The sequence below is a fragment of the Mus caroli genome, unplaced genomic scaffold, assembly GCF_978045245.1.
Source record: "Mus caroli unplaced genomic scaffold, Mus_caroli_1 scaffold_11, whole genome shotgun sequence".
Lineage (NCBI taxonomy): Eukaryota > Metazoa > Chordata > Mammalia > Rodentia > Muridae > Mus > Mus caroli.
The window spans coordinates 64,489,849-64,517,752 of NW_028227266.1; the positions used below are offsets into that span (position 1 = coordinate 64,489,849).

Below are 27,904 nucleotides of genomic sequence, written 5' to 3' on the forward strand. Positions count from 1 at the left end.
TTATTTTTTAAGAAGAAAGCAGTGGGAATACTGTAGACAGACAGACAGACAGACACACACACACACAAAAATATTTATCTAAAGAATTTAAGAAGCTAATATTTCTAACTTTGTAGGTTATGATGTCTGATACTAAGATAAATTTTTCTAAAGATCACAGATCTGTAGATAAACAGAAAAGAAGAAAGGATAGGGGCATGCCATACAGAAATGCACTTCACACAGTAGGAGACCCATTCCACTGACCTGTTAACTAGCTGAATACAAAGCATGAACCTCCCTCACAGTGGGAAAAGCCGTTAAATTCACCCTTTTGCTGTCTCATACTTAATAGGGGAATGACTTGAATCAGTGGAGTAGAATCCACATAAATGCTTTCCTGACAAAGGGTCCCTATCACCAGCTAAGCGGGGGTGGGTGGGGCAAAGGTCATAGATTATATGGCTCTTCTAAGTGTTAAACTTAGAAAACAAGCAACCTTAGCTGCTGTCAGGTTTATGCAGTAAGCTGTACTCTGGAAGCAGAGGCAGGAGGATCCTGTATATTCGAGAGCAGGTTGGTCTACAAAGCAAGTTCTTGGCCAGTCAAACTATACATAGTATGCCTCCGCTTCAAAAAAGCCAAACCACACTAAACCAAAAAGGAAGTCAGGCTAGACCACACAGTAAGACCCTAGAGATTCTATCTCAAAAAATGCAAACCCAGGGGCTGGAGAGATGCCTCAGTAACCATTAGGAGCACTGGCTGCTCTACCAGAGGACTCAGGTTCAATTCCCAGGTCTTTGAAAGCATCTATTTCATGAAGAAAAAATTTAAAGTTCCTGTTTGTCTGGTCTGAGAAAAAAAAAAATTTACAAATTTCTTTTTGCCCACAAAAAGCTTCATTTATGTCGACAGGGATGATGAAAACTTGAATATAGAAAATATGTTTTTTAAGAGTCCTGGTCCAAGCCGGGTGGTGGTGGCACACGCCTTTAATCCCAGCACTCGGGAGGCAGAGGCAGGCAGATTTCTGAGTTCCAGGCCAGCCTGGTCTACAAAGTGAGTTCCAGGACAGCCAGGGCTACACAGAGAAACCCTGTCTTGAAAAAAAACCAAAAACCAAACCAAACCAAACAAACAAACAAAAAGAGTCCTGGTGCAGGGTAGCCTGGCACAATGACCTCACACCCAGCAGCACTGCAACACACTTGGTGCTGCTGTCCTCTTGTTGAGCAATCCAGGTGACAGAATGAACTCTCACTAGAAGCTGGTTAATACCAGCATGAACCAGACAAGTCATTCAGCCTCTCTGGACTTCAATGGCCTCATTTGTCCAATTAAGATAAGAATGCAAGTTCTAACCGCTGTTTATAGAGACAAGGAGAAAAACAGCCTCAGCCCTGGATGTTTCCTTTAGGCCTTTCCCTCGTTTTTCAGGGCTGCACTTGCTTCTAGAACAGCAGCACACCTTTTTCTGGGCTACCCAAATGCTATCCATAATGTCACAACACTGTTGATTTTAATTTGGGCATTAGAATGTGGGCATTCCCAGTGACTTACTTTGTTCCTTTATTCCATAGGCTGCCTAGCTGGGCATGTGAATGTGACAGCAAGCTGGCAAAAAGCCCTATCTCAGGACAGATTTTCTTTTGTCTCACTCACAACACTGAAGTGACTGTCAATTGGTAGGTGGTCAATAAACACTTTCATCAAATAAATTAAACAGGAGGTGGAAACAGAAGGGCCAGTTCAAGGCTAGACTTAGCTCCACAGTGAATTAAAGGCCCACAGGGATCATATGAGACCTTGTCTCAAAAACAAAACAAACAAGCACAAAAAAACAAACAGAAAAAGGCAACTAATACAAATTTTAATCCTCACTATAATGGAGACCACTAAGTAACACAAAGCAGCAGGTAAAAGACAGTAGTACTGAGTGAGGCCCAGTATCAATCACGTCTTCTGGATTTTAGGACATGCTCGCTATGTGAGAATTTGAGATCTACTGAAGAAGACTCCAGATACCCAGTTTTCAGCATTGCCTTTGGTTTTACGACTTTAGGCTTTGCTCCTCAAATTTCATCTAGCTATATAAGATGTCACCTAGTCATTTCTACTCCTCAACTTACTTTCAAATAACAGAAGAAAACAGAATACACACTATTAACAACCTTTTTCCGTGCCATGATATTGTACCCTAAAAATGAAATATAAATTGGAAATTTGTTCCTGAAGCAATCAGATAAAGTAAAAGGACCAGAAAAACAGTCAGAAAGATGAGTAAAATACAATCTGTGAGTTGGTGTGGTGTCTCACACCTGCAATTGTAACTTTCTAGGAAAGGGGAGTCTTGAGTTCAAGGTCAGTCTAGGTTTTACAATGCAGCTGAAGTCAGCCTAGACCACACAGTAAGACCGTAGAGATTCTATCTCAAAAAAATGCAAACCCAGGAGCTGAAGAGATGCCTCAGCGGTTAGGAGCACTGGCAGCACTTCCAGAGGACCCAGGTTCAATTCCCAGCACTCACATGGTAGCTTACAACTGTCTGTGATTCTACTTTCAGGGAATCTGATAACCTTACACAGACATATACATGTAGTCAAAACACCAATGCACATAAAATAAAAATTAATAAATCCAAAAAAAACAAAACAAACAGGGCTAGAGAGATGGCTCAGTGGTTAAGAGCACTGACTGCTCTTCTAGAGGTCCTGGGTTCAATTCTCAGCAACCACATGGTGGCTCACAACCATCTGTAATGGGATCTGATGCCCTCTTCTGGTGTGTCTGAAGACAGCAACAGTGTACTTACATACATACATATGTATACATACATACATACATACATACATACATACATCTTTAAAAATAACAACAACAACAAAACCCACAACCCAAGCCATTCCACCCTGAACCCACCTAGTTTGATCTTGGAAGCTAAGCAGGGTCAGGCCTGGTTAGTACCTGGCTGGGAAACCATCTGAGAATACCCAGTGTTGTAGGCTTAAATCAATCAATCAATTAATTAATTAAATCCAAACCCTCAAAACTTTCCTAAACCTGATTACTCAGCCACAAAATCAAAAGGAGGGGAGAACCCCCTACTAATTCATAGAGCTGTTGAGATTATAGCTAACATGTGCTTTCTATAGACCATGTACACTAAGTCATTCAATCAACTAATTAAAATAATTATTTGTCTCTGTGGCTTTAGAATCCTCACAAATATCAAACTCCATAGGTATTCTGTGAGTCCCTTACATGAAATGGTATGAGGCTTACATGCATTCTACATCTGCTTGTACAATTTAAATTCTCTATAGACTGTCATACTTGATACAATACAGTGTAAATGCTTTGTGAATAATTTTTGGGTTTTTAAAACAAGATCTACTTTTATTTTACATGAGTATTTTTGCCTGTGTGTATGTATATGTCCCCCATGTGTGTTTGGTGCCACAGAGTCCAGAAGAAAATGTCAGTTTTCCTGGAACTGTGGTTACAGCTTTGAGCTGTCATGTGGTGCTGGGAATGGAACCTCTGTCCTCTGCAAGAGCTCGGAAGTCAGCCAGGTGTGTTGTCACAAGCCTTGAATCCTACTACTTGGGAGGGATTAAAGAAAGCAGACTAGTGTCAGCGATCTGTAAACTCTAACAAGCCACCACCCGTTCATATCTGAACATCTAACCACATGACTATTAAAAGCCACAACTCTTAAGCCAACCGGGTTGATTGAGCAGGAACTTAGCTTCTTACAGAAGAGGCACACAGTGTGGCTACCTTAAACCTTATCTTTTATCTTACTTTTTTTATGTATGTTCTATGTATATAGATGTATGTCTGTATACAGTATGTATATATAAGCATGCATGACATTGTAACACTGTGTACATGTAATCAAGGGGACATCTTGCAGGACACAATTCTTTGCTTCCACCAAATAGAGATGGAACTTGAGTTTTCAGGCTTGTCAGTAGCACCCTTAGCAGCTGAGTCACCTCTATGCCCTGGAGCCTAGTTTTTCTAAGATGTGGATTCTAACCTTGGCATTATGGTACACATCTATAATCTTGGCATTCTGGAGGTAGAGGCAGGAAGGCTGGAGTTCAAGGTCATCCTCAGCTATGTAGGGAGTTTAAGGTCAGCCTGGGCTACCTAAGACTCACAAACACTTGGGGCTAATATAGTGAACATATAGCACATTCTTTTCACAGGGTAGTAATAATGTTTAAATTTTTTATGTTTCTCCAATATTTTACATTTAATACCTAAAGCATTTCACTACTCAACCACATCTATAATCTCAACAGTTAAAAGAGTGAGGCTTGCTGTGAGTTCTATGCCAGTCTTGGCTACATAGTGAGACTCTGCCTCAAAACAAAACAAAACAAAACAAGACATATCAAATCATATGAAACAAGCAAGAAGTTACAAGAGGAGAAGTGTTAGTCATGATTCCGATAACTCTGATGGAGATTTTCATGTGTTTTGTAAGATATAATGCAGTAATTTTTTTTTTTTTTTAAATTTGGGGCTGGAAAGATGGTTCAGTGGTTAAGAGCACGGACTGCTCTTCCAGAGGATGAGGTTCAGTTCTCAGCACCCACATAGCAGCTCACAGCCATCTGTAACTTGAGCTTCAGGGAATCTGATACCCTCATACAGAAACACATTCAGGCAAAACATTAATACACATAAAATAGACTAGGGCTGGCCAGCAGACCAGGTTCAAAGCTTTTGTCACTTTTGGGGACTACAATGTTCACATTGGTCTTGGTGTTAAATGTTCCAAGGAGGTAGCTACTACCATCTGACAGGCCATAATCTTGGCCAAGCTCTCTTCATCCCTGTGCAGTGAGGCTACTGGGGGAACAAGATTGGCAAGCCCCACACTGTTCCATGCAAGGTGACAGGCCGCGGTGGCTCTGTGTTGGTGTGCTTCATCCCTGCCCCCAGAGGCACTGGCACTGTCTCTGCTCCTGTGCCCAAGAAGCTACTGATGATGACTGGTATTGATGACTGCTACACATCAGCCAGGGGCTGCACTGCCACCCTGGGCAACTTTGCCAAGACCACCTATGATGTGACCTCCCAAACCCACAGCTATCTGACCCCCGACTTCTGGGAAGAGACTGTGCTCTCCTTACCAGGAATTCACTGATCAGCTTGTGAAAACCAACACCAGAGTCTCTGTTCAAGGACCCAGGCTCCAGCTTTGGCTACTTGTCACATAAGGGTTTTTATATAAGAAAAATAAAGTGAATTAAATCCGTTTAAAACTGAGCTGGAGAGATGGCTCAACAGTTAAGAGCACTGACTGCTCTTCTAGAGGTCAGTTCCCAGCAACTACATGGTGGCTCACAACCATCTGTAATGGGGTCTGATGCCCTCTTCTGATGTGTCTGAAGAGAGTGACAGTGTACTCATAAACATAAAATAAATAAATCCTAAAAAATAAAGGACGATTACTTACAGATTTTAGGATTTCCTTTAATAGGGAACTTCACAACCATTTCCTGGGGATTTTTGCAGATGAAAACAAATGAAGAGTCAGACTCTTGACTGATGTCTGGGAACTAAAAGAAAAAAATTCAGGCTAGTTGGGACAAATCTGTCATTTTATTTTTGGTTTTTTCGAGACAGGGTTTCTCTGTATAGCCCTGGCTGTCCTGGAACTCACTCTGTAGACCAGGCTGGCCTCGATCTCAGAAATCCGCCTGCCTCTGCCTCCCGAGTGCTGGGGTCAAAGGTGTGGGCCACCACTGCCTGGCTCTTTCTGCAGCTCTTAACATGGGAGTACATGCTATCTCTGGCTTCCTGTAGTACAATCAGCTTCATAAACAAAGGATGCTTGACATTTCTCAAAGAGAACAAGAACTGACTATTCTTTTAACACAAGCAGTCGTGAGAGTCTCAGCTCTCCTGGAATGTTGGGCAGTACCCTAGGTTCAACTCAATGGAAGCTCTGGAGGACAAGGAAATTAAAGCATTTATGGAAATTATGTCAGAAATAGTACACACAACCCTATTCTGACTAAGGGAAAGGAAGATGATTTATTCTGAAAGGTTTGCGCATGTAAAGGCTGCTCAGCTGGGTACATTTCCAGACCTGCTTAGGGAAAAAGGTAAGTGATAGAACTTTCTCAAAAAAATCATGCCGCAAAACACATTTTTTTGAATAAGAGTGGTATATTTTTAATTTTTTTTTTATGCAAAAGCAGACATGTAACCTAAAGTAAGACTCTTCTAGCTGCATAATGACAAGCCAGGAAACTATTATGGGTTAGCAGAAATGTTCTCTAGCAATGCCCAAATGATCTGATGTTTCATTATTTCATATCTTAGGATGTCTAACATATAGCATATTTGATAAGTGACTGATAGGCATCTTGGTCACACTTCATTACCACAAAAGCTCTTTTCCCAGTAACTATTATGAAAAACAGAACTTCATTTTCTTTATTTTCTTAGTCACCTTTTGTACTGGCTGGTTTTGTGTGTCAACTTGACACAGCTGGAGTTATCACAGAGAAAGGAGCTTCAGTTGAGGAAATGCCTCCATGAGATCCAACTGTAAGGCATTTTCTCAATTAGTGATCAAGGGGGAAAGGCCCCTTGTGGGTGGGACCATCTCTGGGCTGGTAGTCTTGGTTCTATGAGAGAGCAGGCTGAGCAAGCCAGGGGAGGCAAGCCAGTAAAGAACATCCCTCCATGGCCTCTGCATCAGCTCCTGCTTCCTGACCTGCTTGAGTTCCAGTCCTGACTTCCTTTGGTGATGAACAGCAGTATGGAAGTGTAAGCTGGATAAACCCTTTCCTTCCCAACTTGCTTCTTGGTCATGATGTTTGTGCAGGAATAGAAACCCTGACTAAGATACCTTTTAAGACCTACCCTCTCAAATCTGAAAGTATTAAAAACAAAACAAGAAGAGCCAAGAGTCTTGCTGGGCATGGTGACTCATGCCTGCAGTCTAACAGCTGGGAAATGGAGGTAAGGCTGCACTTAAGGCCAGCCTGGGATATGCAGGAAGTTTGAGGCCAGTCTATGCTACACATGACAAAAACCAGGGCTGAAGAAGACTTAGCACAAGTCTTTAATCCCAGCACTCAGAAGGCAGAGTCAGGCTGGTCTCTGTGAGTTGGAGGCCAACATGGTCTACATAGAGAGCTCTAGACCAGCCGGAACTACATAGCGAGACTCTGTCTCAACAAAGCAAAGCAAGGTAAATCCTAACAGTTCAAATTAGACAAAGAAAAAATAATTTAAAAAGTTAGAATATTCAAATTTGTCTATAACTAATAATAGAAGCATAAATACTTAAATTTATTTACTGACCACACTGATGAATGTAAGTGATGCAGTGAAACAAACAAAGGGTATTTCTCAGTTTCTTGGTCCTGTGCATACATGATGGCCTTTAGTGAGGCAGATGTGGCATGTATTCTTAGAAAATATAAACTCAGTATCAACCATCAGCCACCAATAACATACTCATTAACAAAATGAAAATATTCGCAGTAGAGGAGCCAGGAGGATGGATCAGTAGGCACACTGAGCGAGCGGGGTGGGATCCATGCAGCTCACTGGCTGAGCAGCCCGGTTCCATCTGTGAGCTCCAGGTTCCAAGAGGATACCTCTCAAAAAGTTGAAGAGGAACTAAAGAATACCAATGTGTGCAGGCCAAGGGACAAGATTTTGTGAGCTGGTTCTTGCCTTCTACCTTGTTTCAGGGCAGGATCTCTGTTACATCTACTGCATTCGTAAGTTTCTTCTCTCTTCTCATCTTAGGAATGCTGGTGCTGTGCCTGAAGCTGTGCCTGAGCCACCACATCTGACATTTTTATATGGTGATGGAACTCAGGTGATCATGATTGTGTTGCACGCCTCTACCCTGTTTGTTTGTTTGTTTGTTTGTTGCCTCTACCCTGTTTGTTTGTTTGTTTGTTTGTTTGTTGGAGACAGAGTCTTACATAGCCCTGACTGTTCTGGCACTCACTATGTAGACCAAGTTGGCTTCCAAATCACAAAAGTCCATCTGTTTCTGGAGTACTGGGATTAAAGATGGGTACCTCCACACCCAGCTATTTTAAATCTGCTATAGAATTATTCCTGTAAAGGTCACTGCTGACTTCCATGCTGCTAAATTAAATGATCAGCTCTTGGTTTTTATCTTAATTATGCTATCCTAGAGAATTTGACAGGCTGTCCCTGCCTCTCCAGTAAATGCTGGGATTAAATTAGGGATGTGCTATCACACCTGGCTAGCCCATTTATTTAGCATATATATTTTTATGGTGTTAGGGATCAAATCCAAAGTCTCCCATATGGTAAGCAAATGCTCTAGCATTGAGCTACATCCCTAGCCTGACAGAAATGTCTATAGCTCTGTCTTAAACATGGTCCCCACTTAACTTCTAGGATATCAATTTCTTCCTAGTTTTCCTACTTTCTTGGCTGTTTTTCATCTTCCAGCCTTAGTTGTATTTACAATCTTGTTGCTCTCCTTCAGTGTGAGTAATAGAAATCTATCTGTAAAGATTTTCCAAGGTCCTGGAAATGCAAATCAAAACACAAGGAAGATGGTTCAGCAAGGCAAGGCACTTGCTGCTGAGCCTGATGCCCTGATTTCAATATACACAGTAGGAGAGGACAACTCCAGATAAAGTTGGTCTCTGACTTCTAAGCATGCACTGTGACATATGCCCCACGACATTCCCACGCTCAAGGAATATATATATATACATATACATATATGTGTGTATGTGTATACATATATGTGTGTATACATATGTGTGTGTGTGTATATATGTATGTATATATATGCACACACAAATCGCCACACCATTTCATACTAAGATGGCCTAATGAAAAGGTGGCAAAGGTATAAGACGGCAGGCCCCTCCGCACTGCTGATGTGATGTAAAGTGCCACAGCCACAGTGGAAAATAGTTTGAAGGCTCCTCAGAAGGTTCAGCAGAGAATTATCATTATCCCCAGCAACAGAAAAGAAATTAAATGAATCTCAAATGGGTATTTGCACACTAATGTTCTAAGCAACACCAACAGTGCTGTAACTTCCGAATAAAAAATATGAAGAATCTATCTCCATCAAAGTATTTTCCAGGGCTGGTGAGATGGCTCAGTGGGTAAGAGCACCCGACTGCTCTTCCAAAGGTCTGGAGTTCAAATCCCAGCAACCACATGGTGGCTTGCAACCATCCGTAACGAGATCTGACTCCCTCTTCTGGAGTGTCTGAAGACAGCTACAGTGTACTTACATATAATAAATAAATAAATAAGTCTTTAAAAAAAAAAAGTATTTTCCAGTCCAAGAAAGACAGGAAATGCTAAGACATTCTATAACATGCGAAAACTATGGAAATATGATAAATGAAATAAGACACAAAAAGATAAATTCTTCATGATTCTACTTAAAAAGGTACTTAGAACAGGCAAAGCCACACAGTTAGGAAGTAAAATAGGAACCAGTTAGCTAGCTAAGAGGGTAAAGGCACTTAGCAAGCAAAAGGCTGTCCATAAATAAATAAATGTAGTGAAGATACTAGATGCCCTCTTACCTCTATAAAGTTGCCTTGTTACCTCCACACATACACAGTATCTTACATGCTTGAGCATACGCAAGCACACATGGTGGAAAGAAGGAAGGAAGCAGGGCGGGGGGGAAGGAGGGGAAGGAGGGAAGGAGAAGGGGCTGGAGAGATAGGACCTAGTTTGGCTCCTAGCACCAAGGCAGCACAGAACTGCCTATAATTCCAGTTCCAGGGGATCCAATGTCCTCTTTTGACTTTCATGGCTCCTGTACATACATACACTCAAAATTTAAACAGAAATGAAACATTTTGAAAAATGAAAATAAGTAGCTGGGCATAGTTTAATTCTAGCACTAGGGAGGCAGGTGGATCTCTGTGAGTTTGAGGCCAGCATGATCTACTGAGTGAGTTCTAGGACAGCCAGAGATACATAGTGAGACCCTGTCTCAAAAAGCCAGCGTCCCTCCCCCAACAAAAAAAGTGAAATAGTAGTTATAACCTGGGACTAAAAGGGGAGGGGAAACAAGTAATGATTTAATAGGTGCAGGTTGGTGGTTAGGATACTAGGTAGTGATGGTAACTATACTCCAATATATTTAATGTCACTGATCCATAACACATAAATGTGCTTAAAATGGAAAAGTATCTTATATAAGGTTTATCACAATAAAAATAAAAGTTTAAAAATTAAGGTTAGGTGCTAGAGAGCTTGGTTAGGGGTGAAGGGTACCTCCTGCTCTTTCCGAGGACTAGAATCTGTTTCCAGTACCAATGCCAGGCAACTCAACTGCCTGTAACTCCAGCTCCAGGAGGTCTGATGCCCCCTTCTGGCCTCTAGGCACCTGCACACACAAGACATACTTACACATCAACATACATTTAAAAAATATTTCTTGGGGGCTGGAGAGATGGCTCAGAGGTTAAAAGCACTGACTGCTCTTCCAGAAGTCCTGAGTTCAATTCCCAGCAACCACATGGTGGCTCAAAACCATCTATAACAGGATCAGATGCCCTCTCTTGTTGTGTCTGAAGACAGCTACAGTGTACTCATATAAATAAATAAATCTTTAAAAAATCAAATATAACCGGGCGTGGTGGCGCACGCCTTTGATCCCAGCACTCGGGAGGCAGAGGCAGAGGCAGATGGATTTCTGAGTTCGAGGCCAGCCTGGTCTACAAAGTGAGTTCCAGGACAGCCCAGGCTATACAGAGAAACCCTGTCTCAAAAGAAAAAAATCAAATATAAATAAAATTAAATAAAATATATTGCTCTATGTTCTGTGAAACTCAAGATAACTCAAACAAGCAATAGGATATTTATACACCATCCAAAGAAACACTAATTTGATACTCATTTGCTGAGAAATGATAGTAGAAAAACAAGGTTTTTATTTTTCATAATTAAAATGTTTCTAAAATAGAAAAAATAAACAAAGCAAAACCATTTTGTATGGCTAGTAAGAACACAGCAATTCAGAAGAGAGCGGTCTGGTGTCCGAGTCAAGAAGATCCAGGCAGCATTGGTCAGCCTTGTGTAGTGTGACAAGCATAACGCAAACTGTGTACCAAGGCTCTGGTAAAGTTATTTGATACAGCCTTGGATGAGGTCTGCCAGAAACAGGTATATTCATGTGAATTTGAATTCATTTTTGGCACTTGCATGTCTAGAAACCTTTTATACTGCTAAATTTCTCTAAACCCCAAATTCACTTTCATAGTACCAAAAGGAGAGGCTGTGACTCAATTCGTCAGAAGTTGAGTTTGCCTCTGTACCTGGCTTCCTAGAATGTTTCAAAGCCCTATTACATGGCTTCATCTTGTTCTTCCTTCAGGACTTTGTTCAAATGTCAATTTTGACATAAATCTCTCCCGACCCCGCTATTTAAAAATCAGCGGTAGAGTGCTTGCTGCTTGCCAAGTATGCACAAGGCTCTGGTTCAATAACCAGCACCAACAAAAATAAATAATGAAAACATAAGGAAATCACAGCACCAATTACTCTATAAATTTAGCACTTTGAACTTCTTTCCTACCTTATCTTTTTCCATAGTACTTACCATGATCTGATAACATATAAATTATTTATATTTTTTGCTTCCCTTCACTAAGATGAAAAAGCTTCAAAAGGGCAGACATTCCCACACCCACCCTTGGAGGGAAGCCTAGGAGATGGCTCAGTGCCTAAGAGCAACTGCTGTGAAAGAAACAGGGCTCGAGTACAGGAAGCTTCAAGTTCAGTGGGAAATGGTCTCAGAAAGTAAGGAGACTGATAGAGGAAGGCACCGGATGTTCTCTGCCCCTCTCTCTGCTAGGATCAGACACAACATACATTAGGCAATCAATGAATAGTTGTTGAATGCTGTTGGCACCATCCCAGTAGCTGGGATCATGAGCCTTTTACCACTTCCACTGAACTTGAGAGTGTTCACAAGAAACAGAAATGAGAGCCGGGCGTGGTGGCGCACGCCTTTAATCCCAGCACTCGGGAGGCAGAGGCAGGCAGATTTCTGAGTTTGAGGCTAGCCTGGTCTACAAAGTGAGTTCCAGGACAGCCGGGCTATACAGAGAAACCCTGTCTCGAAAAACCAAAAAAAAAAAAAAAAGAAACAGAAATGAGGAACAAAGCAGAAGTCTAAAGAGAAGTCCATTTGGATAAGTCTTGTATCTCTCAAGAATATAACCCTTGCCCTTGAGGTCTGGACACGAAGGGCCACATTACACACTAAGTAGTACTTAGTTGGCCCGGTAATGTGGGCCTCTAATCCCAGCTACTGGCAAGATTGAAGCAGGCAAGCACAAGTTCAAGGCCTACCTGGGTTACAGAGAGAGTTTAAAGAGAGCCTGGGCAACTTACTGAGACTGTATTAAAATAAAGTTATTATAAGCAAGGCTGGGGCTATAGCTCAAAGGTGATCGATCAGCACAATGCCCTTGGTTCAATGCCCAACACTGTGTGTGTGGGGGGGGGGGGGGAGGAGAAGGCTTTGTATCTCTGGTCTGAGATTTACAAAGCAGCAACTGCAGCGGCTCAGCAAGAATCAATTCTCAAGGGTAATGAACACAAATAAGCTCCAATGTCACATTCAGTTTAGATGCTAAGCTAAGGGTCACTGATAGAGCATAATAAATAGGTCAGGACATATGAGCTTTATAATCGAGGAACAATCCAGAGTTGGCCACAGACTCTGGCAGGTGCTTTTACTTTGGTCTGTAGAGACTTCTATCACGGGTTCCAGCCTGAGGAGCAGCAGAGGAGGGCCTACCTCTCTTTCATGCCTCATAACTTTCATAGCTGTCTAACATAACAGCTAATTAACTGCCAAACAGCTATTTCTTCTCCTCTGAGGGGAAACTGCTCACCAGTCATTTAGAAAACATTGTTTTGTCATTTTCCAAACAGAGAGGAAAAGGGTTAGTACCTTTTGGCAACTACTACTGATTTAGAGCCAAATAAAAATTTCTGCCCAACTCGGCAAGGCCCCACTTCATCCTTTTGTTAAAATGATCAATAACTCCTTAATTATGTCACTCTTCCCAAGAGATCCCCAGGTGAATTGCATATATACACACTGCGTGCGTGTGTGTGCCCATGTCTGTTTGTGTGGTGGTAGTGCCTGAAACAGGGCCTTGCACATGCTGGCCAAGCACTATCAAAGAACTATAGATCTAGCCTATAACTTATAAAAATCTTTTTCCTGTCTCCTGATGACTAATAGCAAAAGCAAACACTTAAGAAACAATTCACCCGCCGGGCGTTGGTGGCGCACGCCTTTAATCCCAGCACTCGGGAGGCAGAGGCAGGCGGATTTCTGAGTTCGAGGCCAGCCTGGTCTACAGAGTGAGTTCCAGGACAGCCAGGGCTACACAGAGAAACCCTGTCTCGAAAAACCAAAAAAAAAAAAAAAAAAAGAAACAATTCACCCCCAGCCAGCCCCGCCCACACCCCACCCCATACGCAGATGCATAGCTTGGCCTTCATGCCGGTCCCCCAACAACTGGAGCAGGAGCTGTTCCTGAATCTACTGCATGCCTGTGGATACCATTCCCCTAACTGGGCTGCTATGTCTGGCCTCAGGGGGAGAGGATGCACCTTGTCCTGCAGTGACTGGATGGGCCAGGGTGGGATAATACCCAGGGGTCTCTCTTCCTCTTCTCAAAGGAGAAGGGGAGGAGGGGATGGGGGAAGAGCCGTATATAGGGGAACTGGGAGGGGAACGGGGGGGCTGATACTGGGATGTAAATTAAATAAATAAATGAAAGCAAAGAAAACAATTCACTAACAAGAACATATATTTGCTGGGGAGAAGGGGCACAACTAGATAATCTATGAATCAGGCTCTGAAATCCAGTTAACTGAAACTGACTCCAAGATTGAGGTGAGAATGCACTGAAAGACAGTGTCTGATAAAGATCGCAGCTACAAGCATACCACCTCTAAAGAAAGAGGGCATCCCAACAACTGTGCCTCTGATAAACACTGCAGGTGTTAGGAGTGGCTACAAGCAAGGTTTGTTTGTTTGTTTTTGTTTCTCTGTGTAGACTAGACTAGGCTGGCCTCAAACTCAGAGATTCACCTGCCTCTGCCTCCTAGCACTGGGATGAAAGGCGTGCACCCCCCCACCCCATAAAGATGTATTTTATATGTGTATGAAACTATTAAATAATAAATAAATGATAATTTTTTGAGATTTATTTATTATTATACATAAGTACACTGTAGCTGTCTTCAGACACACACCAGAGGACTGCATTTGATTCCATTACAGGTGGTTGTGAGCTACAATGTGGTTGCTGGGAATTGAACTCAGGACCTTCGGAAGAACAGTCAGTGCTCTTACCCGCTGAGCCATCTTGCCAGCCCCCATAAATGATAGTTGTTTTCTTTTTTTAAAGATTTATCTATTTATTATATGTAAGTACACTGTAGCTGTCTTCAAACACCCCATAAGAGGGTGTCATATCTCATTACGGGGTGGTTGTGAGCCACCGTGTGGTTGCTGGGAATTGAACTCAGGTCCTTCAGAAGAGCAGTCAGTACTCCTGACTGCTGAGCCATCTCTCCAGCTCCATAAACGATAGTTTTAAAAGTAGTTCTCATTTACATTTTCCTTCAAAGTGGCTGGTAATCCTAAAACTCTAGAGGTTAACACAGAAATAGCCTGAGCAATACGCAAAGCCAGGCATGGAATCAAATGCCTGCAATCCCAACATTAGAAAGTGGAAGCAAGAGGTTAAGAAATTAGACCTACAAGAGACCATGCCAATCCAACCATCCAACTAGTCTGACATCCCGAGGGATGGGACGTTACCTTAAAACTCTGCTCCTTAGTCTTCATCCCAGTGCTTGTTATATAACAATTAATACTTAATTCTTTTCTCTTTTTGCTTCATTAGTATTTATTGAATATGTGGTTATATAATAAAATATGAGAATAAAATTGTCACTTAGGTAACTCAGAAAACTAGATGACAAACCAAGATGTCTTGAACAGATTGCCAGACAGTGAGGCCACAAGTCCTAGGTCAAGCAGTTCACATCTCCTAAGCCTTGGTTTGTTCAGGGTAAAATTAACCTGTCACAGCAAACTCTTGATTCTACCAACACCAGGTCTATGGTGCTTGTCCCTCCGTTGTCCAATTCTGCCGGTGTTATCATGAAATAGATCTTTATATGTCCTTACCCTGGACTACAACAGTCTTCCACCTTCAGATCTTTCCAATCCATCTTTCAAACTGTGATCAATGAGTTTTCCTCAGGCAGGATTCTTATCACCTCATTGCTTCATAAAAACTTTCAAAACACTCCTCCACATTTCCCAGCTCACTAGAGAAGCAGACCTTCCTTCCCTAAGGGCTCCATCATCCTCGGCTATCTTCTATCTGACCATAACCTACTTTCCAGTCCTGTGTGCTGCGACTTCCTCTTTACTCCCATGCTTTGTCCAACAGATGGGCTTGCCACTCAGCCACACAGCCCGGACTTCCTGCCCATGCCTTTGCTTCCATCATCTCCTCACTTGGGAATGTGCTTTTCCAAAAAACTAAGGAAAAACGATTTCAACAGCAAATTCTCAATTTTCTAATCTTTTTGCCAATATTATATAAAGTACTTGTCTTAGTCAGGGTTTCTATTCCTGCACAAACATCATGACCAAGAAGCAAGTTGGGGAGGAAAGGGTTTATTCGGCTTACACTTCCATGCTGCTGTTCATCACCAAAGGAAGTCAGGACTGGAACTCAGACAGGTCAGGGAGCAGGAGCTGATACAGAGGCCATGGAGGGATGTTCTTTACTGGCTTGCCTCCCCTGGCTTGCTCAGCCTACTCTCTTATAGAACCCAAGACTACCAGCCCAGGGATGGTCCTACCCACAAGGGGCCTTCCCCCCTTGATCACTAATTGAGAAAATGCCCTACAGCTGGATCTCATGGAGGCATTTCCTCAGCTGAAACTCCTTTCTCTGTGATAACTCCAGCTGTGTCAAGTTGACACAAAAATAGCCAGTACAGTACTCTAAGTTTTATGTTCCCTCATCATTGAAAGTAGGGTAATGATACTTAGTTTAGCAAGTTTTGTTGTTTATTTTGTTTTACTTTATGTGTATGGCTGGTTTGTCTGCAAGTGTGTCAGTGCTCCACTGCATGCAGTGCCCCCTAAGGCCAGATGTTAGAGCTCCTGCAACAGGAGCTACAGACGCTGTATACTAACATGTGGGTGCTAGGAACTACACCCAAGTCTTCTGGAAGAGCAGCCAAGTCTCCAGTATCTTGTTTGTTTTTGACACAGGATTGTACTGGGTGGCATAGAACTTGCTTTATGGACCTGCATGTCCTTGAACTTACTGAGATTCACTTATTTTTAATTCTCAATTGCTGGGATTAAAAAGTGTGTGCTACAGAGCTGGGTGGTGGTGGCCAATGCCTTTAATCCCAGCACTCAAGAGGCAGAGGCAGACAGATCTCTGCGAGTTTGAGGCCAGCTGGGTTGATAAAGTGAGTTCCAGGACAGCCAGGGCTACACAGACAAACTGTCTCACAAAAAGTGCCTATCCCAAATTGTCCAGAGATTTAGAAAATAAAATACATATACATGAGTATGGCACATATTTAGTGATTGAGTGTGATAGTGTCTATTATTATTCTCCAAAGATATGGAATCTCTTCTGACTAGAGATTATATTTCCCTTCCTCAAGTCCTGAAAGGTAGTCTCTCTTCCCCACACCTCTCATAGACTCTCAGGTCTCACAATGTGACCCAGGCTGGAACTTTCCAAGCCTGCAATCCTCTTGCCTCAGCCTGAAGAACACTGGCATTATAGGCATGTACCACCATGCCCAGCAACTTTGGCTTCTTTAATGGTCTCTTGGGCAGAGGTATATTCAGTGGTACAGGGCTCATACAGCATGTTTACTGGGCCTAAGCCAACAACCACAGAAAACACAAAACACACCTGTGTCTTCACTTCTGATCCTTAACACACCTATCTAGTGGACTCTCAAATACCTGAGAGCAGAATCTATGGCTAATTTTATCATTTCCTTTAGTATCTACAATGGTGTCTGGCTTATACTAGGCACCCAAATATTTATTGATGAGTGTATAATTATATAAGTAAATATTTTTCCTTCCTTCCTTCCTTCCTTCCTTCCTTCCCTCCCTCCCTCCCTCCCTCCCTCCCTCCCTCCCTCCCTCCGTCTCTCTTTTTTTTTTTTTTTTGAGGCAAGATCTCACTATGTAGTCTTGGCTGGCCTGGAATGCATACAGATCTATCTGCCATTGCCTCCTCAGTGCTGGCATAAAAGGCCTTCATTACCACTTGCTGGTATGTAAGAAAATCTAGGAAATTTATGTTCATTGTCAAGTAAAGAGCTATTGAGCTGGCAAGATGGCTCAGTGTTGACAAAGGAGTTTGCTACTAAGCCTGACATCTGTGCTGCTTAGATAGTAGTAGAGATTTTTTTGTTTGGTTGGTTTTCGTTTTGTTTGTTTCAGAACAAGGTTTCTCTGTATAGCTCTGGCTGTCCTAGGAAGAACTAGCTCTATGTATCAGGCTGGTCTCCAACTCACAAGATCCACTTGCTCCTACCTCCCTTCTGAGTGCTCGGGTTAAAAGCATGCCAGCCTAGTGCTTTGATGCTCTTAAAGAAACTAGAAGAAGTCATATTCTTCTCCCTAAGAGGACTGCAATTCTATTCTTGGTGTCAATCACTAGATAGAGGAACCCAGTAGAATCTTTCTCAGCATAATTCCTTGAAGATAGGATCTGGTCTGTTACAAAAGCCTTAGCATTAAATAGACTAATGGTCAGAAAGCTGGCACAAGAGAAATGGATTCTGTTGGGAAGAAATAGAATAATCAATGACCTTGGAGATTTCAGACAAATCTGAGTTTCTTTTGAAGGCAAGGATATAAATAGCACAAACAACACAGACCTGTAAAAACAAAGGCCACCAACTCAAAGCCAAGACTGAAAACTTGTTAGGTCTGGAGAACTGCTCACAACCACAGCTGCTAATGGTTATGGATTTGGCAATCAAAATGTCTTTGTTAAAAAAAGTTTTAACTGCCTTGCTATTGAGGTTACAAACCACAGCCTTGATGCATTGTTGCAGTCAGCATCCTCCCTGCTGCTCTGGAGCGCTTACATCTGCTGCTGGCAGATAAAATGCTGGCAAACAGCAGGGGCTCCTTCCAGGGGAATACAGGAGAAGGAGGCGCTCAGAAAGGATGGCTCTCATCTACCTAGCTCCCCTCAGCATGCAGCCCTTTCTCTGCACTTCTTCCCTGTCTAGGTTCATCCCCTGACATTAGTCAGAGGAGGGTTGAGGGTATAGTGGGATTTTCTTTTCCTGGCAGAAATTAGACATGCTGGCTAAACTGGCTTTAAAGGATAAAAGGAAGACAAGTTCTTAGGCCTGTTCAGCACATACTTTTCAAAGGACACTTACAATGTCATGCACTTGATTTTACTTTTTTGCGGGGTGGGGGAGCGTTTACAAGACAAGATTCCTCTATGTACCCCTAGCTGTTCTGGAACTTGATCTGTAGAGCAGGCTGGTCTAAAACTCAGAGATCCACCCGCCTTGGCGTCCCAAGTACTGGGATTAAATGTGCATACCTTCACTGCATGGTGATTATTATAACTATGGAATAAGTCCTTTTGTTCTTATTCTTTTAAATATTTATTCAGGTATTTTATGTGTTGTGTGTGCTCTGCATTGTATGCCTGCATGCCAGAAGAGGGCATCAGATCCCATTACAGATGGTTGTGAGCCACCATGTGGGTGCTGGAACTTGAACTCAGGGTCTCTGAAAGAGCAGCCAGAGCTCTTAACCACTGAGCCATCTCTCCAGCCCTCTGCTCTTAAAGAGAACTAAATGGTCAATCTAGTACATTTTAATTTATTAAAGACAGGGCAAGAATGTGAGGTCAGAAATAAATTACCCAGTTTCTTTGGGGAAGGAAAATGTTAGCAACAACAGAATGCTGAAGGAGAATGTGGTCCAAGTCACATAGGAAATTAGTGTCAGCTGAAAAAAAGGGGTTGGTAGCTCCATGGTTTTCCAAGGAAAATGAACTTCAGCTAGTTGATAAGAATAGATGCTGAAGATATGGGGCAGACACTGTTTTCTGGATGGTTCTTTCTCAATAAACTGAACTTACAGAGGATAAAGGAAAGCCTGGTATGTACATTCTAAATTGTGCATGCCAGGGCTACAGGTCTGTAGTATGTAAACAGGCAATGGATGTGTGTAGAAGGTGAGAGGGCAGTAACTCGGTGGTAGAACATTTGTCTAGTATGCACAATGTCCTGGGTTTGATTGCTAATATGTTTCAGGGAGAAAAGTGTTTAGGAACACTGTACCCTATTATCTGTTTCTTGGAGAGCTGTAATTGATACTTGCATATTAAAGGCTCTGAGAAACTCTATGGTAAACAAATCTGTTTAACCCAAAGATGTTTCCCAGATGTGCACTAATTTTAGGGAACACCTACATGAAGTACTTTGTGAAATCCTAGGATAGGAAGGTTTCCCCAAATTCCAAGAATTAGGCTAGGAGTGGTAGAGCACTTGCCAAGAATGAGCAAGGCCCCAGGTTTAGTCAACAGTACCATGTAGTGAGAATTTTGATTTCTTTAAAAAAAAAAAAAAAAGTCTTCATTTTAACTCCAGGTACAGGATATGAGCTGCTTCAGCCTGTCCACAGCAGCCTGTCCACAGAGCTGACTATGATTTGCCTCGGGCTCTAGCAAGAGTGTGATTTCACTAGCTACAGATAGTTTCTGCAATTGTTTCAGGACAGCCAGAGCTACATAGTAAGATCTTGTCTTGAAAAAGAAAGAAAGCCCAAGATATTTGGGAGACTGGGAGAGCTCTGTGTTGGAGAGTCTGATTAGAATGCAGGGAGCCCAAGGTTTATTCAGCACAGCAATGGAAATGTCCAGACAAACAAATTTACTGAGCAAAATTAAGTTGCATGCACAGTAGTAGAAGCCCTAATGCTTAAATTAACTGCTCAAAGAAAAGGAAAAGAATACTGTCTATAAGACTTTTTCTGCTTTAAGGATGAATTTGGCTGTTTTGGAATTCCTGCCTGTCTGAGCCCAAACATACTCTACATTTGAGGCATTTGCTAATGAAATTAAAGTTCTTTAGTGCCCTCTACTGTTTAAAAGTATGTTTTGAGTCATGTCAATTTAATGTTTAGCACTTTAAAAAAATGTTTTTATACATATATGTTCATTTATACACACATACCTTCCAACATGGCTCAAATCAAACAAAGTTTACACATACTGTCTATTGAGTTCAATGGTCCGGAAGAAACGCTTCAGAATAAGCCCAAACAGAGAGAGTATCCATGACCAATACCCAATCAAAATAATATTTTAGGGTCTCTTCATTTCAAAAAGGAAATATATTTGTTTTGCTTTTTGTTTTTTTTTTTTTTTGTTTTTTTTTTTTTGAGAAAGGGCCTCACTAGTAGCCCTGGCTGATCTGGAACTTACTATGTAGAACAGGCTGGCCTCTAACTGACAGAAATCTACCTGCCTCTGCCTCCAGGTATGTACCATCAGGCCCAACCTAAAAGACCTTACACTTCCTTTCCTGGACTTCAGTGGCAGCTTTTTTCCCCAGAAATGGATGTGTGTTGCTTCTCTATACACTGCAAGCCAAGCCATCTCTAAGTACTTCTGTTTCTGACCTAATCCTATTCTTTCTCCATTTTACATGTGTTAAAATATTTCCCTGGAGCTGGGTGTTGAGGGTGGGGGGATGGTGGGGTGGTGGTTACAGGCCTGAAATCTCAGCACTCAAGAGTCAGAGACAGGAGGATAATCAAGAATTCAAGAGCTGTACATAAGTTCCAGTTCAGTCTGGGACATGGCTGAAAATAAAACACTGCAGGTTCAATACAACACTGTTGTCCCCTTGAAGGCAGAGGACGTAGGACTGTAAATTCGAAGCCAGCCTGAGTTATGCCGGGGGAGGGTATGTGTCAGTCCTTTCTTCTCATGTTTAAATTACTAGAACCTTACTGTCTTCAGTCTGTTAGGAGGATCTAGAGCCTGTTAAAACAGCGAGCAGCTGCCCACAAGAAGAACTCAATACTCACCTGCTCCTGAAATTGTTTCTGGGACAAGCAATCGATAAGGTCCACACAGCCCAGAAGACAACCCGACGGATAGTCATTTGGAAACTCCACATCTGAACAGAAAACAACAAAAGGACTGGATAAATCTCTTCTCTGTGACCCTGAAACTCAGGAATCTGCTTTCAATTCTGAACACGTAACATTTTCCATCATCTATTTGTAGAACCAAAGGAAACCAGGGAAGTTTTTATATGGCACAAATGCTTGTATTTTAATGAGAACCTAACAAATGACTAGCTTAGTTTACTATCCACATGCTAAACTTGGTAGCTTTTACTATTAAAACAAAAACCAAAAAACCCTTCATTTACCATCAGGTTCAAGGAATCTACAAGTTAATTCTGAACAAATTAATTCTAATGTTCTCACAACTGGATCAGATCAGAATCTGGTGGTGTGATGGTTAGTTTTAACTCTCAACACAACCGACAACCATGGAGGATGAGTCTCAGTGAGAAAGAGATCGTCAACATCAGGTTGGCCTGCGGGAATGTGTGGGGTGGGGCGGGGTGGGTGGTTCATAAACTAACTGATGTAGGAAGCCCCAGCCCACCACAAGCAGCTCTGTTCTAAAAAGAGTGCTGAGGTGTGTGAGAGTGGAGATGAACTGAGTGGACAGGCAGTGGAGCACTGTTCTGTGTTCCTGACTGGATGTGACTGACAGGAGCACTTACTTCAAGTTCCTGCCACTGTGACTTCCCTGAAACAATGGACTGAAACCTGGAACTGTGAGCTAAAGCAAACTCTCTCCTCTAAGTTGAGTTAGGTTAGTGAATTTTATCATAGCCATAGAAATAAAACTAAAACAAGAGATACAGTGTTTTAAGGAAAATAATTAACATTTACAAAATTCAAATAATGATTGGTTGATGTTTGGTTTGAGAAATCCTTCTTTTCATTTCCTATTTTCTTATTTAATTATTTTTGACACAGGGTCTCACTATGTAGTAAAGGCTAGGCTGGAACTCATGAGGATCAGGTGGGCCTCAAACTTAGAGAAATCTACTTGCTTCAGTCTCCCAAGTGCTGGGATTAAAGGTATGTCCCACTACACTAGGCCTTGCGTTTTTAGTGAAATTAATGCTTTTGAATAGCTGTCTATGACTTGTTACTCAACAGACAAAGAAGCTGAGTGCGGTGGCTTATTCCTTTTAGCCTATCACTTGGGAGGCTGAAAGGGGAAAAACCTGCCTTGAGTTTGAGGTTAGCCTCAACTACACAGTGAGTTCCAGGGTAGCTGTGCTATAGTAAGAGACCCTGTCTCAAACTCAAACTAATAGACAAATGTGAGGTTCAAAAGTCTATATAACACAAGAAAAACAAAAAAAGAAAACAAAACAACAACAACAACAAAACAAAAAACAAAGGAAATAGAAGAAGTGAGCATTAAGGACGTCTCTCCGCAAATCGGGCTGAAAATCAAGTATAAATGTGGCTGTTACCTTTCCCGCGAAGGAGACGATAGGTGGCCTGGAGTTCTGAGACTTCTTGAGGGGAAGGCCTTTTGCCTGTGGCTGCTATCCAAAGTCTTCCTCTGTGAGGAGTATACCAGGATCTGCCCTCCACCCTTAAACAAAGTCAATGGGAAAGATCTAAACTCTAATTTCCTTGAAGATTTCATAATAGATTACAATTCTGCAGCAAATTATCCAACTGGATCAAGAGACCTAAAGAAGACACCTCAGCGACACCCTTCCCTTAGCTGACCTGAGCCCTCCCACTCTCTTTCCTGTTGTCACCACCATCAGTCATTTCTTTCAACTCCTACTGGCCACCTGATCTCTGTAACTCAAACAGGGAACTGTCACTTGTCTTGGGACTTCTATAATTTACATTTATAATTAAGTTGTTGCATGTATTTGTAGGAAGGGCACATATGAGGCATGGCATTTCTAGAGAAGCTAGAAGATAACTGGCAGGAGTTGGTTATGTTGTCAGGGGCCTGCTGTGGTGGCACACACCATTAACCCCAGCACTTGACAGAAGCAAGTGATTATCTGTGAATTTGAGGCCAGGCTAGTCTACATAATGAGTTCCAAGCCAGGCAGGGATATCTAATGAGACCCTAGATCCTAAATGTATGTCTGTATGTATATGCAGGTATATGCTACATATGTTCTCAGAGCCCAAAAGAAGGTGTCAGAGTCAACAGAGGGCTCTGAGCCATTTGTCATTTGTTCTGAGATCCTATTTTGGGTCATTTGGAAGTACAGAAAGGATTTTAGCCACTGATCTATCTCTATAGCCCCTCCCTTCTTGACATACATTTATTTACCTAAGTGCATATATGTATGCATACATATGGAAGTCAGAGGATAATTCTGGGGAGTTGGTTCTCTTCCATATGGGCTCTGGGGATCAAACTCAGTTTGTTAGTCTTGGTAACAAGTTCCTTTACTACCATCTCATTCTTATAACAGGAAATAGGGCTGTGAAGTTTTCAAATTCTTAGTTTTCCAACATAGGTGAATTAAAAGAATGTCAGATACACTGTGAGTAACCAGTATGCGGAATGAACAAATTGTATGGTTCCCTCTGGCCAAATAACTTGAAGATTTGCTGACAAAATGGTCCCCAGGTGTGAAAGCACGACCCACTGACTCCTGTAGGGTTAATGATGTGACAGATGCTTCTTATCCTCCTCTTTTCAGTGAGAAAGGATGAGTAACTCAGAGCCCTAAGAGGAGGAGAGAAACAAAAGCATTCTGACTCCTGAAGCCAGGGAGAGCATGCTGTTTCATCTCCTACTTTGGAAAAAGAAGAGAAAAAATGTGAAGGGAATGAGAACACACACTGAGGGCTCAAATGCCCTAGAAAAGAAGCAGAGTCCTATTGCTTGGTACTAACAAGTACAGCACTGCACACATGGCCCGTGAAGCAACAGAGCCAAACATGAAACCATGACCTTTGGGGCAGGGGTGGGGGTGGAGGGGTGGAGGAAGATAGTTGATGCACCTTAGTAAATGAAGGAAGGAAATGACAGTTAACAGCAAAACCTGTGTGGTGCAAATGACTGTTTCTAAATGTTGATATATTTTCTTTCCACCAAGTAGAGAAAGGCCTGGTACCCACACAGTCCAGTACATGAGTACTTTGAAGACATGAAGTCTAGCTCTGTAATTCAGAGCAGTCTAGCTTACCTTTGCCTGCCTCACTGTTTGCACTTGTCAACTGTGAAGTGATAGCCTGGGCTACACAGCTGCTCCATTAGAAACTAAAATCCTATTTTATATATATTTTAGGATATATACACACACAGGCATATAAAATTCGAGGAGGTAAAAGGAAGGGGAAAATGAGCATCTGATGTAATACTAAGTGAAATGAAAAACACAAACAAAAATATATAACATGATCTCAATATGTGATTATTCACATAGGAGAACCAAGAGAAAGAAACATTCCAGGCCAGGCATGGTGGTACATGCCTTTAATCCCAACACTCAGGAGGCAGAGGCAGGCAGATCTCTATGAATTCAAGTTTGAGCCCAGTCTGGTCTACTTAGTATTGAGTTCTAGACAAACTGTATGTCGAAAAAAAAAAAAAAAAAGAAAGAAACAAACAAGCATTGCAAAGTACTAAAGCAGCGAATAGCTAATAACTGCTTCTAGGGAGTGAGAGTATGTATGATCTTTTTCTACCTCTTGTTTTTCATTTATAATCTTATATTTCCATGAATACAAGTAAAGAAAAGGGAAATTTAAAATATGAATTAAGGGGCCAGAGAGATGGCTCGGTACTTAAGAACACTGACTCTTGAGTTCAATTCCCAGCAACCACACGGTGGCTCACAACCATTTGTAATGGGATCTGATGCCCTCTTCTGGGGTGTCTAAAGACAGATACAGTGTACTCAAATAAAATAAATAAAGCTTTTAAAAAATTTTAAAAAATGAATTAAGAAGAAACACAATACACAATACACCTTGGATTGGAGTATGGTGGTACATGCTTTTAATGCCACTCTCCAAGGCCAAAGGAGGATTTTGGGAAGTTCCTCAAAGACTGGCTGGGATAGAAATGTACTTAGTGGTACTGTGCTTATCTAGCACAGACAAGCTCTTGAATTTGTTATCTAGCACTGGAAAAAACCAAACCAAACCAAATAAAAACCAACATCAACAGATGATCCTGTGGTGCAGGACAATAGTAGAAGACTTTCCCAGTGTGTGTAAGGCTCTGGGTTTACCAACAAATCTTCACATTAAAAATAAGATCAAAAAAAAAAAAAAAGATCAAAAAAAAAAAAAGATCAAAAAATGAAGATTGCTGAACAATATATTAAAAATAAACAAAGCCAAGAGGTTTTCCAAAAGACTTTCTTCCAAAGATGAAAACCACTGGTGTTCTAGTTTTATTAGGTCTTTTCCCTCTTTCTCTTCTGCAGTACTACGGGCCAATCCAGAGCCTTCTGGACATTGCAAACATCCTACCACTGAGCTATACCTCAAGCCTTGATTTCAGGATTCATTCTGAGGAGGAATCTCACTGAGCTGCCCTCCTCAAATTCATCATTCTTTTGACCGTCTCCTGAGCAGCTGAGAGTACGAGTACACATATGTGTCACCATACTTCCATTTTTTTTTAAAGCCAAAAAATTTTTTACAATTTTGTTGGTTAAACTTTTAAAAAATAATTAAAACAACAACAAAACAAGTCTTAAAAACTAAAATGAAATAAAAAACTAAAACCAAACAAAACCAACTAACCAACCAACAAACAAACAAAAAAACCCATCACCAATTAAAAAAAAAAGAGAGATTTATTTTACTGTATGTACATGAGTGTTTTGCCTGCATTATGCATGTGTGTGAATGTGCCTGGCATCTGCAGAAGCCAGAAGTCAGGAGAATCCCCTATAACTGGAATTAAAGTTAGCTGTAAGCCATCATGTGGGTGCTGGGAACCAAACCTAGTTGCTCTACAAGGACAAGAACTGTTCTTAACTGCTGATCAATCTCTCTATCCCTAAGTAAGTTTTTAAATACACGTGTGTGTTTTAACTGTCTTTTCTTACTGTGTGTGTGTGTGTGCGGTTAGAGGATACCTTCAGGAGCTGGCTCTCTCCTTAGTGAGCTCCGCCCATCAAGCGTATATAGAAAGTACTTTTGCCACCTGAGCCAACTTTACAGCTCTCTTTACTTTGTTGAGATAAATTTTGCTAATGTACACCAAGCTGGACTACAACTCACAATCCTTCTGCCTCTACCTGCCAAGGGCTTTGATTACAGGTTTGCACCTTGGCCTTGTTTAAATTATATACACTGAACAATACCATGTTACCAGTGGACTGGTACAAATGAGCAACAATCCAAAATTCTAAATCAATTGTATATGACTCTAAGACTTTGACTCTCAATTCTTACCTTTTAATCCCCCTGACAAGCAGAGAAGCCCAGGGCTGATGCATAGACAGGCACCAGCCGCCATCAAAGCCTTCCTGGAATTCTTGGTCCTGGATTCGCAGCTGGTGCTGATGTAAACTGAGCTCTAGTCTTGGTCCTGCCGAGAGTGAAGTCTTCTGCTGTGGGGCTGAGCCAGTGTTGTCAACCCACTGCATAGGAAAGAACACAACAAAACAGAAATAGAGCTTTGGGAACCTAGGGAAAATAAACCATAGCGATTAATGCCAGTAAAAAGAAATCACATAAGCAACCTTTTCTTTTTCTTTTCTTTTTTCTCTTCTTTTCTTTCTTTCTTTTTTTTTTTTTTTTTTTTCAAGACAGGGTTTCTCTGTGTAGCCCTGGCTGTCCTGGAACTCACTCTGTAGACCAGGGTGGCCTAGAACTCAGAAATCCACCTGCCTCTGTCTCCCAAGTGCTGGGATTAAAGGCGTGCGCCACAATCGCCCAGCTTTTTTTTTTTTTTTTGAGAAAAGGTTTCATATAACCCAGGCTTGCCTTGAACTTGGTATGTGGCAGAGAATGACCTTTAATTCCTGATTCTTTTGCTGCCACCTCCCAAGTGATGGGATTACAGGTTTGTGCCAATGCTCAGGCATTGTTTAGTTGTATATTTGCTTTTTTTTTCAAGACAATTTCTCTGTGTGGCCCTGATGGTCCTGGAACTAACTCTGTAGAACACCATAGCCTCAAACTCAGAGATCCTCCTCTGCCTCTGCCTCTGCCTCCCAAATGCTTGACTGACATGTTGAGAGGAAATTGGTATCTAAGGCCTATGAAACAGACACATCTGTAAGGAGAACTATTTGGGGTCAAAAATGTCTCATCAATTAGAGGAAATATTTACTAACCTGAGGAGGGGCCTGGTACATGTTAGGGTTTACCAGAACTCCCAAAGGCTCTTCACAAGATCTATCCAACGTGACCAGTGACTGGTTCAAAGTCCCACTAGTAATGGCTTGTATTGTCTCATCTAGTCTGTGGGAACAAACCAAAAGGAGGCAATAATTGGTAATCTTCTACGCTCAGAGTGTCCAAACTTAGCACACGAAATAGTAGTGATAAAAATTGGAATTGAAAGTTTTATTTGTAGACATGGACAACGTTTTCTGCTCCCAACCCCACCTTCTTTTTCTTTGTACCAAGAACACTAATGAAAACAGGTAGGACACACTACCTATCCATCTCTTTAACAAGAACAGTAACATGCCAAGATTAGAAAAGATGACTAGCAATAGACTGACCCAGAGAAGAAGATTCACAGCAACTCATCTACTAAAGGAATCATAGTTATTCTGCTTACTGAAGAGT

The 27,904-nt window shown here is 41.7% G+C and overlaps 1 protein-coding gene across 2 annotated transcripts in view; it reads right to left on the minus strand.

Moving 5' to 3' along the window:
* Trip4 (thyroid hormone receptor interactor 4) overlaps nt 1-27,904 on the minus strand; it is a 55,974-nt gene that overhangs the window by 2,493 nt on the left and 25,577 nt on the right. Inside the window, exons 8-12 of one of the 2 annotated variants that reach the window (XM_021172377.3) lie at nt 27,445-27,571; nt 26,558-26,745; nt 22,633-22,757; nt 21,152-21,243; nt 5,456-5,558 (exon numbers count right to left, since the gene is read on the minus strand). In XM_021172377.3, the coding sequence (XP_021028036.1) occupies nt 5,456-5,558; nt 21,152-21,243; nt 22,633-22,757; nt 26,558-26,745; nt 27,445-27,571 (635 nt within the window). The remainder of the gene's footprint in view (nt 1-5,455; nt 5,559-21,151; nt 21,244-22,632; nt 22,758-26,557; nt 26,746-27,444; nt 27,572-27,904) is intronic. The other variant, XM_029481783.2, reaches the window with a different exon arrangement.